The sequence below is a fragment of the Medicago truncatula genome, chromosome 2 (assembly GCF_003473485.1).
Source record: "Medicago truncatula cultivar Jemalong A17 chromosome 2, MtrunA17r5.0-ANR, whole genome shotgun sequence".
NCBI lineage: Eukaryota > Viridiplantae > Streptophyta > Magnoliopsida > Fabales > Fabaceae > Medicago > Medicago truncatula.
Window position 1 is genome coordinate 23,500,386 of NC_053043.1, and position 15,389 is coordinate 23,515,774.

General features: G+C 32.9%; 1 protein-coding gene and 1 long non-coding RNA gene across 6 annotated transcripts; one reads left to right on the plus strand and one right to left on the minus strand.

The window, feature by feature from the left end:
- The first annotated feature begins 1,353 nt into the window (after positions 1-1,353).
- Positions 1,354-10,225, plus strand: LOC25488285 (uncharacterized). 5 transcript variants are annotated; one of them, XR_003009079.2, is made up of 8 exons: positions 1,354-1,574; positions 3,019-3,140; positions 3,445-3,611; positions 4,665-4,944; positions 5,103-5,600; positions 6,736-6,795; positions 9,066-9,315; positions 9,465-9,606. It is a non-coding gene; the product is annotated as an uncharacterized lncRNA (long non-coding RNA). The 5 variants fall into 5 exon arrangements; XR_005644124.1 differs by lacking the exon at positions 3,019-3,140 and adding an exon at positions 10,088-10,225 and having other exon boundaries at positions 1,355-1,574; positions 3,450-3,611; positions 9,465-9,959; XR_003009082.2 differs by having other exon boundaries at positions 1,355-1,574; positions 3,450-3,611.
- On the minus strand, positions 8,109-11,702 carry LOC25488284 (leucine-rich repeat receptor-like protein kinase TDR). The gene is made up of 2 exons (XM_013608351.3): positions 9,045-11,702; positions 8,109-8,569 (listed from the first exon to the last, which is right to left on the minus strand). Exons 1-2 carry the CDS (start codon positions 11,572-11,574, stop codon positions 8,253-8,255), a joined length of 2,847 nt encoding a protein of 948 aa, XP_013463805.1. The 5' UTR covers positions 11,575-11,702; the 3' UTR covers positions 8,109-8,252.
- Positions 11,703-15,389: the final 3,687 nt, after the last annotated feature.

Below are 15,389 nucleotides of genomic sequence, written 5' to 3' on the forward strand. Positions count from 1 at the left end.
AATGGATTCATTTGCAAACTTGAAGAATATGGAATAAAAAATTTATCTTACTATATTTCGACTTACCACAAGCTCACACACATCTTCAACAACGCAGAACTCAAGAGGCATGATGGAATTGGGAATGCTAGTATCATATATGAGGAGACGTGTCTTCAAATGTTAGTATATATATATATATATATATATTTTGCTAGAAGTCATCCATGAAAGTGTCTTTTAGCAACCCACACCTCAAGGTATGATTTTCACTTTTTAGTTATAACTTTGCTAAAAGACACATTCATAAATATTAGTTGGTGTTTTTTAACAAATGCTCATAGAATAACTTGCTAAAAGACACCTTCATAAAAGATGTCTTATCCTATTAACAATTTTAAGTAAAAAACATTATAAATGTTTTAGTTTTAAGTCACGCACACAAATTTTTAAGCATAAATAAAAATACATGAAGTAGGATGTTATATGTTTTTATATATGCTTCCTAATATGAAACATTAGTTTTAAAAAAATCATATTAATGTATCAAATTAAGTAATTAATTTAATATGATATGCTGATTAATGATTTTTATTTAATCAGGTTTCTATGCTGATTAATCAGGTTTCAGAAAAGGTTTCTATGTTTACTGTCCTTGTTTCAGAACCTAATGACCCTATAGAGCATGATTGTTCTGTGGCAGACACTAGATCAAAGGCACCCCTTTCTTTGGAAAAAAGGCCCTCAAAATCAGTGATACATGCCATGGATAAGCTGGTTCTGCCTATAGCTTCTGACAAACTAGTTTTACCTCCTACCTCTATGGTTTCTTCTGGTTTGGAGAACACACTCATGCCTTGTGTTATGCCTGAACCTATTACTACTTACTACACTTCTCTATTTGCTGACGAGCGTCCTGTTTTGAAGCTCAGAGAAGTGTGGACATTTTACAAAAGTTTTGGGGGGATTTGTACTAATGAGGAGCTTGAGTCTAGACTTGTATGTACATCAGCAGTTAGAAGCAAAAAGCAAAAGAAGCAGGCAAATAAGCAAGCTTCCCCAATAAACACTAGTAGTGAGCACATACAAACTCGTTCTAAAAAGGGTGTAATCAAAAGCAATCCCAAATATTTGTGATTAGAGGATTAGGAAGATTTGATATTCAAATATTCTACAAAACTGCTACTATGTCTGATTAGAATTCTTTAGGGGATTGTTGTTATTTCTTTTGTGTAAACAGGTTCAGGCCTTAATCCTGGTTTTCATTTTATTTTGATTGCTTTGATAAAAAAAATAAAATTAAGAGATTGTAAGAAAATAAAATGAAAAAGGGGTATTTTGGTAAATGGTATAATGGTAGTATTAGTGAGAAATTAGAAAGGAGAAAAATCATTTTCTTCTGTGCGTACAGAAGCTTTCTCCCCCCTCCATGGAAGAAAGGATGCATGCAAAGGTTTCTTCAAGCAATAGGTTCCTTCACCATCTTAGAAACTTCAATCAAAGGAAGAAAAGGGTTGATACACATTTGGTGTTAAAGTTTGCTTTTCCTTCACCATCTTCACTTACCCATCAAGAATCACCTTCAAGAAGTCAAGGTGAGTTCTTATTTAGGTTTAATCTTTGGTAGAAACTAGAATTCTAGATTGACCTAGACATGAAGAAATTGCATGAATCATAATTTTAGGAGTTCCTACTAAAGTTTGAGAGGAATTCTAGTTTGAGACTTTAATGTGGAAATTAGAGTATGTGAAATTTATATTTGATTTTGAGTAATTTTGAGATTGCCAAATTCCTTGTTAAATTGAATTTGGGACTGTAGTACACTTAATTAGAGTGTTGAAAATTGTTTTGAACTGAATAAAAGAGTGTATTAAAATGATTATAACTGAGTTGTTTAGTTAATATCTCAATTTGAGATGAAAATTGGGACTGTTTTGGAAGTTTTTGAACTGTTTTAGAGACTAAAATTGTAGTAATATAATTAGATTGAACTGTTGGAGAAATTCTGTGATTTGTTGACAGGTACAGCAGCTATTTCGGACGATAAAATGTCCAAAACAGGGGCTTCCAGCCTTGTAGCCTAATCTAAAATTGTATCTTTATGAGTTAGGTAGTGTAGGCACAAGGTTATGCTATTTTTACACTCTCTTGCTCAAATTAGTTCTCATACTTTGAACTAGTAGAATTGTCAAGTAAATAACCATAGCTTTGGTTTAGAAAATGAAGAGATATCATTGATAATATTGACAGGTTGTTATGCAATTAATTGTGTAATAGAGATCAAAACTTTATTGATATGTTTGATGTCATTCGGACAGACGAGGCTTCTGAGCTCACTCACACTCAGTTGTCTAGTAGTAAAATAATTTGACAAGATAATATATTTCTTAAGTGTTCAACCTTATATATATATATATATATATATATATATATATATAATCTTTTTCTGAAATTGGAATGTTTTATAATTGTTATGATAGTTAAATACCTGAGTTTTGGTTTAGATTGGTTGAAGTATTAGAAAGAGCTCACCGAGATGTAATCTCATTTTTCTTAGTTTATTTTTTCTTCTCGAGATGAACAAGTGTCCAAGGGAAAGGAAAAGGCTACTTAGTCATGAAGAATAGCCTAGTTTAGCTTGTATTATATGTTAAATGATATTTTGGATGTATTGGTTTCATGTAATTCCCTTATTTTGTTTGTATCTTGTACTTATTAGTAAGACAAGTTATAACTTTGTGATGTAATCATGCTTATTTATCTAATCTATCCAGTATCAGACTTTAACACCGTAATCATATTTCTTCAGTAATGATTCCCACGCTTTCAACATTTTCATATTGCTTTTGTCCTCTACCTGTTCGTGTGATTTTGTCCTTCGAGATTTTTGCAGTTAAAGTGCATATGGCTCTTGCATTAATTGAAAAAATAATTGAAATATCAATAGTTGAGATTAAATGTATTATTATCGATTGAAGAACCTTCGAGATTTTGTTCATCTTGATTCTTATCCTTCACCATTACTTTTTTCTGATTTAGAAAAAGCAGATTTTAACCAATGAAAATCTAGAATGTGTGACGTTTCACCATTGAAGAACCATTAGAGCAGACAAAATCACACCGGTAGAGAGAGATAGACACAAGATTGTATGTGAAAATGTGTAGGTATTCTCATTTTTATTTCTAACAAATCTGCACCATTGATTAAATCTAATGGTATCTTTTTTGTCCTTCACTGATGAGGGATTTAATTGACCCCTCACATTAGAATCCTCCATATTTATTTAGTCAATTTTTTCTTGTGTCGCCGAATGGTTTGTTGCAATAGAAGAAAGTGTCGGAAAAATGAGACTGTGTTGTATTGTGGATGGAGACTACTTATGCATTTGATTGATTTCCTAGAAATTATTTTTCTGCTGGTCCATTACGCTTCTACTTGAAAATTTATTATGGTTTTGCTATTAGTGCAGGCGTTAATGTTGGAATTCTGACTTAATTAGCAGCAGAGTTTTTACTTTGAGAGTTTTTGTTCGACATACCAATTTGAAAGAAGTGCCTGAAGTACCAGCCAAACCTGTCCCCTGCTGAAGGCGCCTATTTTTTAAGGCTTTCTCAATGCTAGACTCACCCAGGTTCAAAGTTAATTCTGTTACTTGCTTATAGTAGTTGTTCATCCATACTACTACTTGAAAAATATTGGTACACCAAAGGGAGGTTATTGTAATTCAAGTTAAACAAAATGATGCAGTACAATTGTTTTTACAATGATTGATTGGTGTATACAATTTGGGGATTTTTTTTTCTCTCTCTCTTTTTTTTTCTTTTCATGTTAGGAACTAGACAGCAACATAACTACATTGTTCGGGTTAATTATATGCTTATTGTAGCGTTAGTTTAATAATCACAATTTCTTGCAATAAAGGCTTTCTTTACAAATTTAATTTGCCTATTTGGATGCATTTTTTCTGGACATCATGTTTTACTTTTGCTTGTGTATCTAATAATTTCCGCGTTGTATATTGATCATTGGAGATATACAGACCGAAAGTTGACCCCGTGGTCATGTCATCAGCATAAACACATTGGTTATAAACAATGTACAATGTAGTTGCTTTAAAGGGTATTTGAAGAAATCCTGTGTCCTATTATTATATTTTGTTATCAAGCATCAGTTAGCATATTTGCTGAGTTGAGTGTTTAGGGGTAAATGTAAGTGTGCTGGATCTATAATTTTATTGTAATTTAGTTCTTCATGTTTCACTGGTATGACAAAGAAATACTCTTTCCAGAAATTGTTACAGACTTATTTACATTGTGATTATTTTGAAATTCCACATCATGCTAATGTATGCAATTTAACCATTATAATTTATAAGTTATTGTAGAGTTAAAAATATGTTGCATATCAATTATAACTTATTAAAACAGCTCCCAACTTTCTCCTTCTGCTAGCTCATCTTTATGTCTGCCATGTACTTTATTTTGTGCTACATCATCAAAATTCTTAGGTGCACGTCTCCAAGACTTGATAATGTTCTACTCTCCACTGCCAACTCATTTCTTATTTAACTGTTACTATTCCTCACACTTATTATTCTTATTCTTCCTTATTCTTCTATAATAACACCATTAAAAGTTTCATACATATGTAACGGCCACATTATATTTTCTTTGTTCTGTTGCAGAAACAATCACAAACTCACAAACACCTTTGTGCCAGAAGCAACATCACTCCCTACGAGACACAAACTGTGAAAACAAATGCCTCAGCTCCCTCATATGTCTCGATGATCCAAGTAGATACAACAAGAAACGTAGTTCCTTCGATGATCCACTGCAGCCTCCACACCTCGGTTTATGCACATTCAACATGTGTCTTTGCATCCACTCTCCACCGCGTTCTTGCATCGGCTGTCACGACTCACGTCGTCACCGTTCGTTTCCTCCGTTCATTGAGCGAATTAGGTAACTTTCTGTTTTTAACGGATGAAAGCAGCAGCAGCAACTGAAGCTTTCTTCACTTGATTGAGGCACACAACAAGAGCTTTTACACTGTGTTTTTATGCTTTTCAAACACTAAGACAACGGCCCAATTTTTTTTTTCTTCCTAATTCATGTTGCAGGCTTTTCATATGTCAAGCGGGATCATGAGCTTGAATGTAACTCACATATTGTCCAGATACAAGCTGGAGTTTAGAGTAAAAAAGATGTGTTTCATATTTGATTGTGATAAAATAGAGTTAATTTTACCATCATAATTGTTTACATTTATTTACTTTCCTTTGTAAATTATTTTGCAATTTGTGTATGATGTGGTTGTTTCCTATATTATGTCAAGGTCTACAAAAGGTCATGTTTAGCTAGAGGAGGATATTAAGTTGGACACTTAATGGCTTTATCATTGCCATAATAATATTCTTCTGCACAATGGCAGTGGAGATTTAGGCCTTTGATGAGGAACAAAGAACTTCTGGGTAGGATGTGTGGGAGCAACTATGTATACAATACATGTGTGGTTTGAGATGTGAACTTGCAGATATCACTTGCCATAAGTTAACTACATTTGGAGTATCAGTTCGATGTTTGATCGCAGTGGCACTTACAACGGTTTCTTTGTCACGGTGAGGCATCTAAGTGATGGCCTTCTTCTATATATCTATATCTTATTTGGCCTGGTATCAAATTAAGGGTTCACGTCTTTAATTTTGCTTACTCTATAGTGCATTTGCTGTCGAAGGAGCTTATTACTATGCCTTTTCTTATAGTTTGATATTGACAATGATTTGAATGCACACTATGATGTGATAGTTTTTCACTTCAGTTGTGATCCTAGGCATCTTGTGTTTGGTGTTTAATCCAATTCTTAATATATGACACACACACACATATATGTGTGTGTGGGGCTGTGTGTGTGTGTGTCTATGATTATAAAAAAGTGGCAAATGGAATAACTTGCTTTCATATTCACTTTCTTTACAATCTCGGGTAGATAAAACAGTTGGTCAAGATTAGCAGCTCTATGTTAAAGAGTTACTATATATTGTGAGGCCATGTGTGACAAATGGAGATAACACTTTCGTGGTGTAATTACTTTTTCTTAAAAAAATGTTTTTTTGAGAGCTTTTCTTAAAAAAATGTTCTTTATTTTAAATATAATATTATTTATTTTTTGGTTTTTTTATAGAATCTTATTATTCATTTTTCACTTTATCACAATTTACTCAACAACATAATATTAATTGCCCATTTTAACTATTTCCATGCTGTCACAATTTCTTAACCGAACATTCCATTATAATAGATTTATATCAAACCTTTCTACCTCTAATTTAATATCTCAAATCTGTTCCTCAATCATTGAGATAACATATAATATAAATAAACTCTCAATTTAGTCTCTAGTATCATTCTCTATCTATAATATAGATTGCATAATCTTAAACATCCAATATATTACAGTTATGTGAAGATATGTTATTGGATTGCTCAAATAGACTATATTAGGGAGAAAATTACTTGTATATTCTATTGTGTAGTACTACAACAGATTTCCTATAATGATTGAAAAACATTTATCAACTATTCCATATCTTCACTCTAACGTACAACAGATTATAGTATCTTTAAATTTTATGCATGAATTCATCTCATGATAATATCAATTATTATTTTAAAATAATTTTATTTGATATACAAATATTTTATGCACGAATTCATCTCATGATAATATATTTTATTTTTCTACGCAATGTGCAGGTTAGCATCTATAAAGGGGCATGTGAAGATGATTGTGAACAAAAAAGAAGTACAAACAAGGTGTCTATTTTCCGTCCTTAATGACATTCTTATTAATAAGCTTATCATTCATGGCATCCCATACAATGTCAGTTATTAGTTACAAATCTAACATACATTTCAACACCCGTGCACCACTCGGATTACAATCTAGTTGTTCAAGCACACCACGCGGGTTGCAATCTTGTTGTTCGTATATCTGATCATGTCATGTTTCATATGAATTGGATGACTTTCTCCTTAACCCAAGTCCTTTGTATAGCAAGTGATTCTATATATGGTAAAATATATCTTTTAGGCTAATTTGGCCTTTTTCTGTTTACACCAATCCTAGAAGGATATCTACTTGGGAGCCTTTGTTGGAGAGTTTGAGGAATAAGTTAAACTCATGGGGGAATAAACATGTTAGCCTTGGAGGCCGGGTGGTTCTCTTAAATGCGGTATTGAACGCCATTCCTATTTTTTACTTATCTTTTTTCAAGTTGCCGGTGAGGGTGTGGAAGAAAGTGGTGAGAATTCAAAGAGAATTTCTTTGGGGGGGGGGAAGAAGGTGAATTGGGTTAAGTGGTCGACGGTTTGCCAACCTCGAGCCAAAGGGGGATTGGGGGTTAGAGATATGAGGGTGGTGGTGAATATTAGCCTCTTGGCGAAGTGGAGTTGGAACCCCAAAGCGTGTTTGCTTAGATAATTGGGACAGTTTTAGAGGTTTTTGGGACTTTTTGGGTGTGGTGTAGGACTGGTTTGCTGTTGTTTTGCTTCTGTCCTGCTATCAGGTTTTGGTGTTTGGCCTGTACTGTCATTCTGTTTCGGTTGTTAGGCCTGTGTTGTGGCCGTTTTTTACTTCCTGTGATAGGGTAACCGTTTTGAGGGCCCTGTGTATCTGCTTTTGTAGTTCTGTGTACAGCTTGTATATCTTTGGTGGCTTAATAAAATATGTTGTTTAAAAAAAAAAAAAGGAGCAGGGGCATGATTAGTCTCCACTATTGTATTTGTTTGTTTGCAAAAATAAATATAAATTTCAAAATAGACTGGTTGAACCAGCTCAGCTTGGACGAACCTGATGCTGAAATTAACTATTTTCAGGTTATTCTGAAATTATTATATTTCAAATCTAATAAAATGCAAAAAAAAGTTATGAAATTATTTTTCCTGCTCAACGCTCAAGTCTCAATCTAGTTATAAAGTAATATCCAGAATTGCGGAGATTTACTTATGACATAGAAGAAACAGAGAAGAAGGCAGTGAGTGAATCACATATCTTATGTAATCAAATTAATACCATTTTAAGTATTTTACTAAGTGGATTGAGGGAGGGAGACTGAGACATAGTTATATGGCACACTGAAACAATGTAAATATGTATTATACAAGCTACAAACTCATGTAATTACACATATGCAAACTTGTTAGCCAGGCAAATTATAGGTTTTTAATGGCTTTCAACACTTTGATGAAAATGGGAATTTCTTTTATTTCCCTTATTTAGAAGTTTTGTCATCTTCGGAACGCTTTAACCCTGATAAAAGCTTCAGAGCATCTTCCATGGATGGGCGATCCGATGATCTGCTTTTAGTGCAAATCATAGAAACTTCAAGAACCATTTTAATCTCTTGGATTGTACTTGCAGAAGCCACTTCATTACCATTGCAAACTTCTCTTAGTAGAATCTCCTGTGATTTGTTGTCAATGCTAGCTGCTGCACTTGTCAACCTTTTGCCAGTTAAAATTTCTAGAATCATCTTCCCAAAATTGTAGACATCATTCCTTAGTTCCTCTTTAATTGCTTCATTGTATTCTGCATTAAAAATAAATCTAAAATCAGTGTTGATATAGTGTTCTTTGTAAGGATCATGGGTGGGTTTTGGAACAGGTTATTTGAGTCTATCTTATGACTTATGTGGTTGCATATACATTTGAAGACTTACAAAAATAACTTATGACACGTCCAACTTAATTCAATTAGCTGTTCACAATCGGTTATTAAAATAGCTTACAACAAAAACAATGTAACATTACCTCTTGATTGTATAAGTAGCTTATACCTATGTGCTTATATCATAAGTACTTATTTAATAAACACATAAAATAAACTGTTTTTCAGAGCACCCTAAGGTATGAGAATATGGACTTCTAGGATTTATTAGTGGTTTGCATAAAGCCATGTACCTTTTATGCACTTCATAATCTTACTTATTTTCATATAGTTAAAAATGTGAACAAAATACTATATCTCTTAATTCTTATGCACACTGCACAAACTTTTGTCTTACCTGTTTCCTGCTTAATTGTAGTTGGAGACGAGTCTTTACTCAACTGTATGACATGTTTGAATCCAAATTCAGCCAAATGGGGTTCCATATTTTCATCAAATACAATGTAGGTGGACTTCAAGTCTCCATGTGGTATAGCTGGGTAACATTCATGGTGAAGGAAGCAAAGTCCCCTTGCAATTCCAACTACTGTTCTGAATTTAGCTGACCAATCCCATTTCATTCCAATTTTCTCAGCCAAATTTCCATTTGGCAAGTAATCATGCAAAAGGTAAACTAGTTTCTGATTGTGGCAAAAACCCAACAATCTGATTAAATTCTTGTGCCTTGCATTTCCTAGCCTCGTTATAAATTCCGACACCAACTTAATGCTCCCTGTTTCCCATTCAATCTTCTTGACTAATACTGTTATACCTGTAGGAAGAACTGCTTTTGTAACTGCAGATGATGGTGATGGAACTTGAGTATGTTCAGTAGCAACAACACTGAAGCTTGTCAAGACATCATTTGGTGTAAATTGTGGAAGTCCAACAAACGAAACTATTTTCCATTGACTCTTAAATCCCTTTCTGAGATGAAGTATTCCAAAACCCAATACCAGAAGGATTATTAGCAACCCTACAGAGAGTAAAACAATATGTGTAAGCTTCCAAGTGTTTTTGCTGCCTAATATTCCTACTGACTTAAAACACGATCTTAATGGTGCTCCACATAGCTCTGAATTTCCAACAAATGCACTGCTATCCATTAACTTGAATGACTTTCCTTTTGGTATTGAACCCGAGATATTGTTGAAAGACACGTTGAGAAGTTGTAAACTTGATGAACTACCAAACTTTTCAGGGATGAAGCCATTGAACTTATTGTTAGATAAATCTACAATTTCAAGAATAGGGATACTTGCAAGCTCCTCAGGTATTTGGCCTGTCAAATTATTGTCAGATAATTCGATTGTCACAAGAGCTTGACATTTCGAAACACTTTTTGGGATTGTTCCAGACAAGTTGTTTCTACCAAGATCAACTGTTGAAATTGATTTGCAGGACTCAAATGAAGGAAGATTGCCTAAAAGACCACAAGAAGATGCTGAGAAATTTTGAAGTTGCGGCAAAGACCAAATTTGTGAAGGGATTTTTCCTCCTAATTGCATATTACAAGACACATTGAAATACTCCAATTGAGTAGCTTGAGAAATATCTAAGGGAATACCACCAACAAAATTGTTCCATGACAAATCAACATATGTGATATCAGGAAGATGGTTGAAGTTTAAATAAATCTCTCCTGAGAATGAATTATCTTCTAAGCGAAGACGGACAAGGGAAGAACAATTTGCAATCGAAAAAAGACTACCTGTGAATTTGTTTGAAAACAGGATAAGCTTAAATAGTACTCCACTAAGACAAATATCCGGCGGTATGCTGCCATTGAAGTTGTTTGTGGAGACATCTACCCATTTAAGTTTCGAGTTTTTGCCTAAACTCCTTGGGAGGAGTCCAGAGAAGCGATTGTTCCAAATGAGAAGAGTTTCCAAGGATGGTAGTTCTGCAATGCCTTCAGGAACAGTTCCACTCATGTCATTGTACATGAGACTAAGAAGTCTAAGATTCTTCAGGTCTGAAAAGCTTTCAGGAATTGACCCTGAAAGGAAATTAACAGAGAGATCTAAATCTGTGAGAGGTTTAATTTTTCTGAACTCACTTGGTATTGATCCTGTGAGCTGGTTTCTGAATAGAAAAATTGATTGCAAATTTGTGAGATTGGAAAGTTCCTTTGGTATAGAACCAGATAGATTAGCTCCTGCTATGTCAAGATACTGAAGCTGGCTCATGTTACCTAGTTGAGGTGGAATAAAACCCTGATAAATATTGTAGCCAATCTCCATGTGAGTCACTGTTACAAGGTTACCAAGTTCTGGTGGTATATTTCCGGATAGAGAATTTCCAGCTAGATGAAGAAACTTCAGGCTTTTGAAAGAACCATATTCAGATGGAATGGTTCCTCTGAAGTAACTTCCAGCTAGGTTGAGAATCTTAAGATTTTCCAATTCTGAAAATTCAGCAGGTAATTGACCAGAAAAGCTGTTGCTAAAGGCATCAAGTACAACCAAATTTTTTAGTTTTGGAATTCCTTTTGGGAATTGACCTGAAAAATTGTTTCTGCTTATATCTAAGCTTTTCAAGCTTGTGAAGTTGAAAATTTCTGGTGGAAGTTTCCCTGAGAAGAAATTATAGCTTATATTGAAATCAATAACCTTTGTGAACACACTGAATTGGTTACCTGATAGTACACCACCTAGTTTCTTCATGGAAAGGTCTATGGAAGTTACAATTGAGTCATTGTCACACTTGATGCCAGACCAAGAACATGCTCCAGAGGGCAGAACCCAGCCATGCAAGCTATTATTATCATCTATGAACTCAGATTTTAGACTGAGGAGTGCTTGTGAATATGGATCAATTGCTAAAGATGATGATAAGATGAAAGTAGTAAGGAGATTAATGAAGTAGAAGAATTTGAAAATCTCCATTGGAACTTGGAGAGAAGAAGGAAAGGTAATGGTGTCAGTATAATATAAGTTTATGTATATTTATTTTGTTTTGTGGTATGAGGATTGCATGGGGAACAGAGAAAAGGAAATGGTACTGTGCATGTGAAACAAGATAGATAATGACATTCTGCCAACAAGGATGCAATTCATGTATTTTATATAACATAAGGTGTTGTAAAGACTTTAATAACTAATCCGTAATAGCATCTATAATGGATCCTTCCCTTGACTAGTGGCATTTGGCTTTGGACTTGAGAGTGTGCTCCTCCTCGAGATCTCAGGTTCGATTCTCCTTAGTGCTTTTAGCTTCTTCAAAAAAATGGGTCCTTCCCTTATATTGTGCTGTGAAATTTTTTGTTGTTATACTAAGCACTTATTTGAAAGTGTTCTATTCTAGATGTTCTAACCATTTGATTCACTTGGTTCAGTTACAGTTGAATTAGATGACAAAACTAAAAAGATGCAAAAGTAAAATCCAGTTTAACCAAATTGCAGTTCAACTAGTTTAACCCGGTTCAATACATGTTTTTAATTTGATAGGTTCAATAATACATGTTCAATTAGATTGTGACACAATCGAGATCAAGAAATCAATCTAGTTTTAAAAAATTGATTAAACTAAACTTTTTGGTATGAAAAAGAGAGAGAATGACTATTTGTGATTGATTAGTTGGTTTAAGAACACTATGTATATAGTTTACTTTTGGGAGCAAGAGGGGACCCTAATGAGTTTATTTATTTGAATGGTGTTTGCCATTAAGAAGGAATAAAGCCTTCAAATCAGAAATAATCTTTTTCAAACTTTTTTTTTCCTTTAAGTAGAAAAAACGTCATGGTTAATTAAAACTGCTTTTTATCTTTATTCTGTGCCATGTGGGTCATGGATCAAATTTGTCCATATTCTCATTCTCATCATTGTATTGGACGTAAATCAACTAATGTGGTTAAATCTGTTTGTGACAAAATTTGTAAATAGAAATTTGGCATCTACAGAATTTGAATGGTGTCTCTGTTCAAATTGTTTTTCTTTTTTACGATTGTCTCCTTACAAATGCAGTGATTTTTGTTGTTTTTAGTAAAATGTCATAATTGTGTTTCCAATTTGACAAGGCTACTGTGATGATATTCAAGTTTAAGTGAGGGGGTGCTTTTGATTCCATTTTTCGGAGAACTTTCTTAAGCCACTCTTTATTGTTGATGGCATCTTATATAAATGTTTTGTTTGGTAAAAAATAGCGGATATTTTATAAGCTAATTTATAACAGATGACTTATAAGTTAGTTTATAGTTGATGATAAATAAATTAGTTGATTGAATTTGCAGTGTTTAGTAAAATTAACGGTTGAAATATCTTATAAATATAAAATGACATAAAAAAATGTGCATTATTTTTTCCATTTAAGATTATAGAAATAAAATTAATATAAAAAGTGATAAGCTATAAGCTTATCATAAACTGTTATAAGTTCAAAAAGATAAGATATACGCTCGTGTAAAAATATCAATTACCAAACAAATATTTTTAATCACACGAGCTTATAAAAAGTGATGTATTTAACATATTAAAACTTCAATAAAAAATCTCTATTATATAAATTTAATCAATTATTTTTCTTCTTTTAATTATGAATACTTCCTTAACAAATGCCCTAAAAAGAATAGTACTACTATACATAAAGGGAAAGAAGGGAATTACATGAAAATTTCCCAAGAGATACTAGTTTTCAAAAGACATCAATAATTGTTAAGTGACCGTGTGGCCTAGATAGATGAGCACAATAACACATCTTTTAAGAAATAAGGCAGTACTGTATTACGTTGGACTAGATTCCCACCACTAGGGTCAAAAGATTAGGAACTCATTCTTTTGCATATGATATGGTGCATTTTATTTATTTAAAGCATAATCAACAGAGTTATTAACCAGATAATTGCGAGATTGATTGCCTCTTCTTTTTCTTGATACGTGGGGTAATCTTACTTAGGAAGCCACTGCTAAGCATCAAATAATAATGGTTTAATTTGAATTATGTGACATTTAGGAGGGCCATTTGGCCCTAAACTCAGATAATGAATAGTGAAAAGTTTACTTTGAACGCAAATTAAACTACTAGTATAATGGTCTAAATAATGTGCAAGCATGCTCCTTTTCGGGATAAAAGTTTCAATCAATATGTTTGCTTAGAATAAAGGAAAATCAATACTTTTCACAACAACAATAGAAAAAGGAAAGTAAGTTACTCTATTAAAATAATTTTTAGTAAGATTGTAGATTTTTTTTTTAACAAAACATTATGTAATTTCTTATGAACTAGTGTGTATCATAGCAAATCCATATATATATATATATATATATATATATATATATATATATATATATTACTAAAGGACCTCACAATTGTGTGTGAGTTTTAGTTGTATTTACCACTTTGTCTAAGAATAAAAAGAAAGAAAGAAGGACACTCTTATTTTTCTGCTTGTCGATATAATATAACTATATCTTCTTCTTCTTCTTTATTTTTATTTTTTTTGTGGTGACTGGGGTTTGAACTGCGGACCTTGCATATATTGCATTGGTTCTGTTGGTGGTAATTGTTCTATGGTGCGGCAATCAATCTTGCATTTGATTTGGTATGCTACTACGTGGGAAATATGGAAAGAAAGAAATAACAGGTTATTCAGTGATAAAGTATGTCCAACTCATCAAATTGTCGACAAGATTAAGTCGCTTTCATTTATGTAGTTAAAAGCGAAACTTCCTAACCTCGCTGTCAACTATCGTGGTTGGTGGCTTAATCCGGTCACTATGTTGAGTATAGGCAATGCTACTTCTTTCTCTGTTTTTTACTTTTTGTATTTTGTTTTCATTTTCTTTGTAAATATGTATGTGACTTTGTTCTTTTCCTGGTACACCTTGTGTTAGGAGGAACTTTAATTTCACCATCGTAACATAACTAAGATACTGAAATGATGAGGATCCTTATATTGTTGAATTATGGTTAGTTAATGAGACAATAAAGTGATTGAAAACTCTCTAATACTAAATGCAATTGCATCACCAGTATATAAATAATGGAAAATGCTAGATATCAAGAATGATCCAAGAATGACATGGCACAATAATCACCTTTAGATTTCAGTTTCATTTATTAATCTTTCATAAAAAAAAAATACATAACACCCACCACCCCATGATTTCCGGCCAGGCTAGAGATTTTATTGGCTAACATTAATTTCAAGACTATTTCTTGATAAAATCTAAGGGTGATTATTCTGCCATATCATTCTTGAAATTTTCTTGATAAAATCTTTCTTGATATATAGCATTGCTCATAAATAATAGAGTACGTATAAGTTCTTGACCCAACAAAAAAAAAATTACGTTTAAGTTGCTTTATTGTCTACATGAACTACGCTCCATTTTCGTAAAGCATATGCATAAAAATAATAATGCAGAAAGGATCGGATTCGGATTGACATCATTTACATGTGGTTACTTGCTGATTGATTTCTGAATGTTTCTTTTTCCGATTCATGTTTAATTAGTTGGTTTTCTATTTCTTATTAAACACAAATTTTGCAATCCAAACACATTTCAATTATTCCCAGGAACAAAACTATTTAACCAAACACTTTTTTCATATTTTTCTAGAAATAAAAATCACACCTTTATATTTCAGGGAAAGATAATTCCTGAGAATAAATTGTGTTTTTCTTAAAAGGTGCGTAGCTGCGCATAATTTCATATGACACATTATAATATATAGAGGGAGTACTATATTACAAGCAAAATG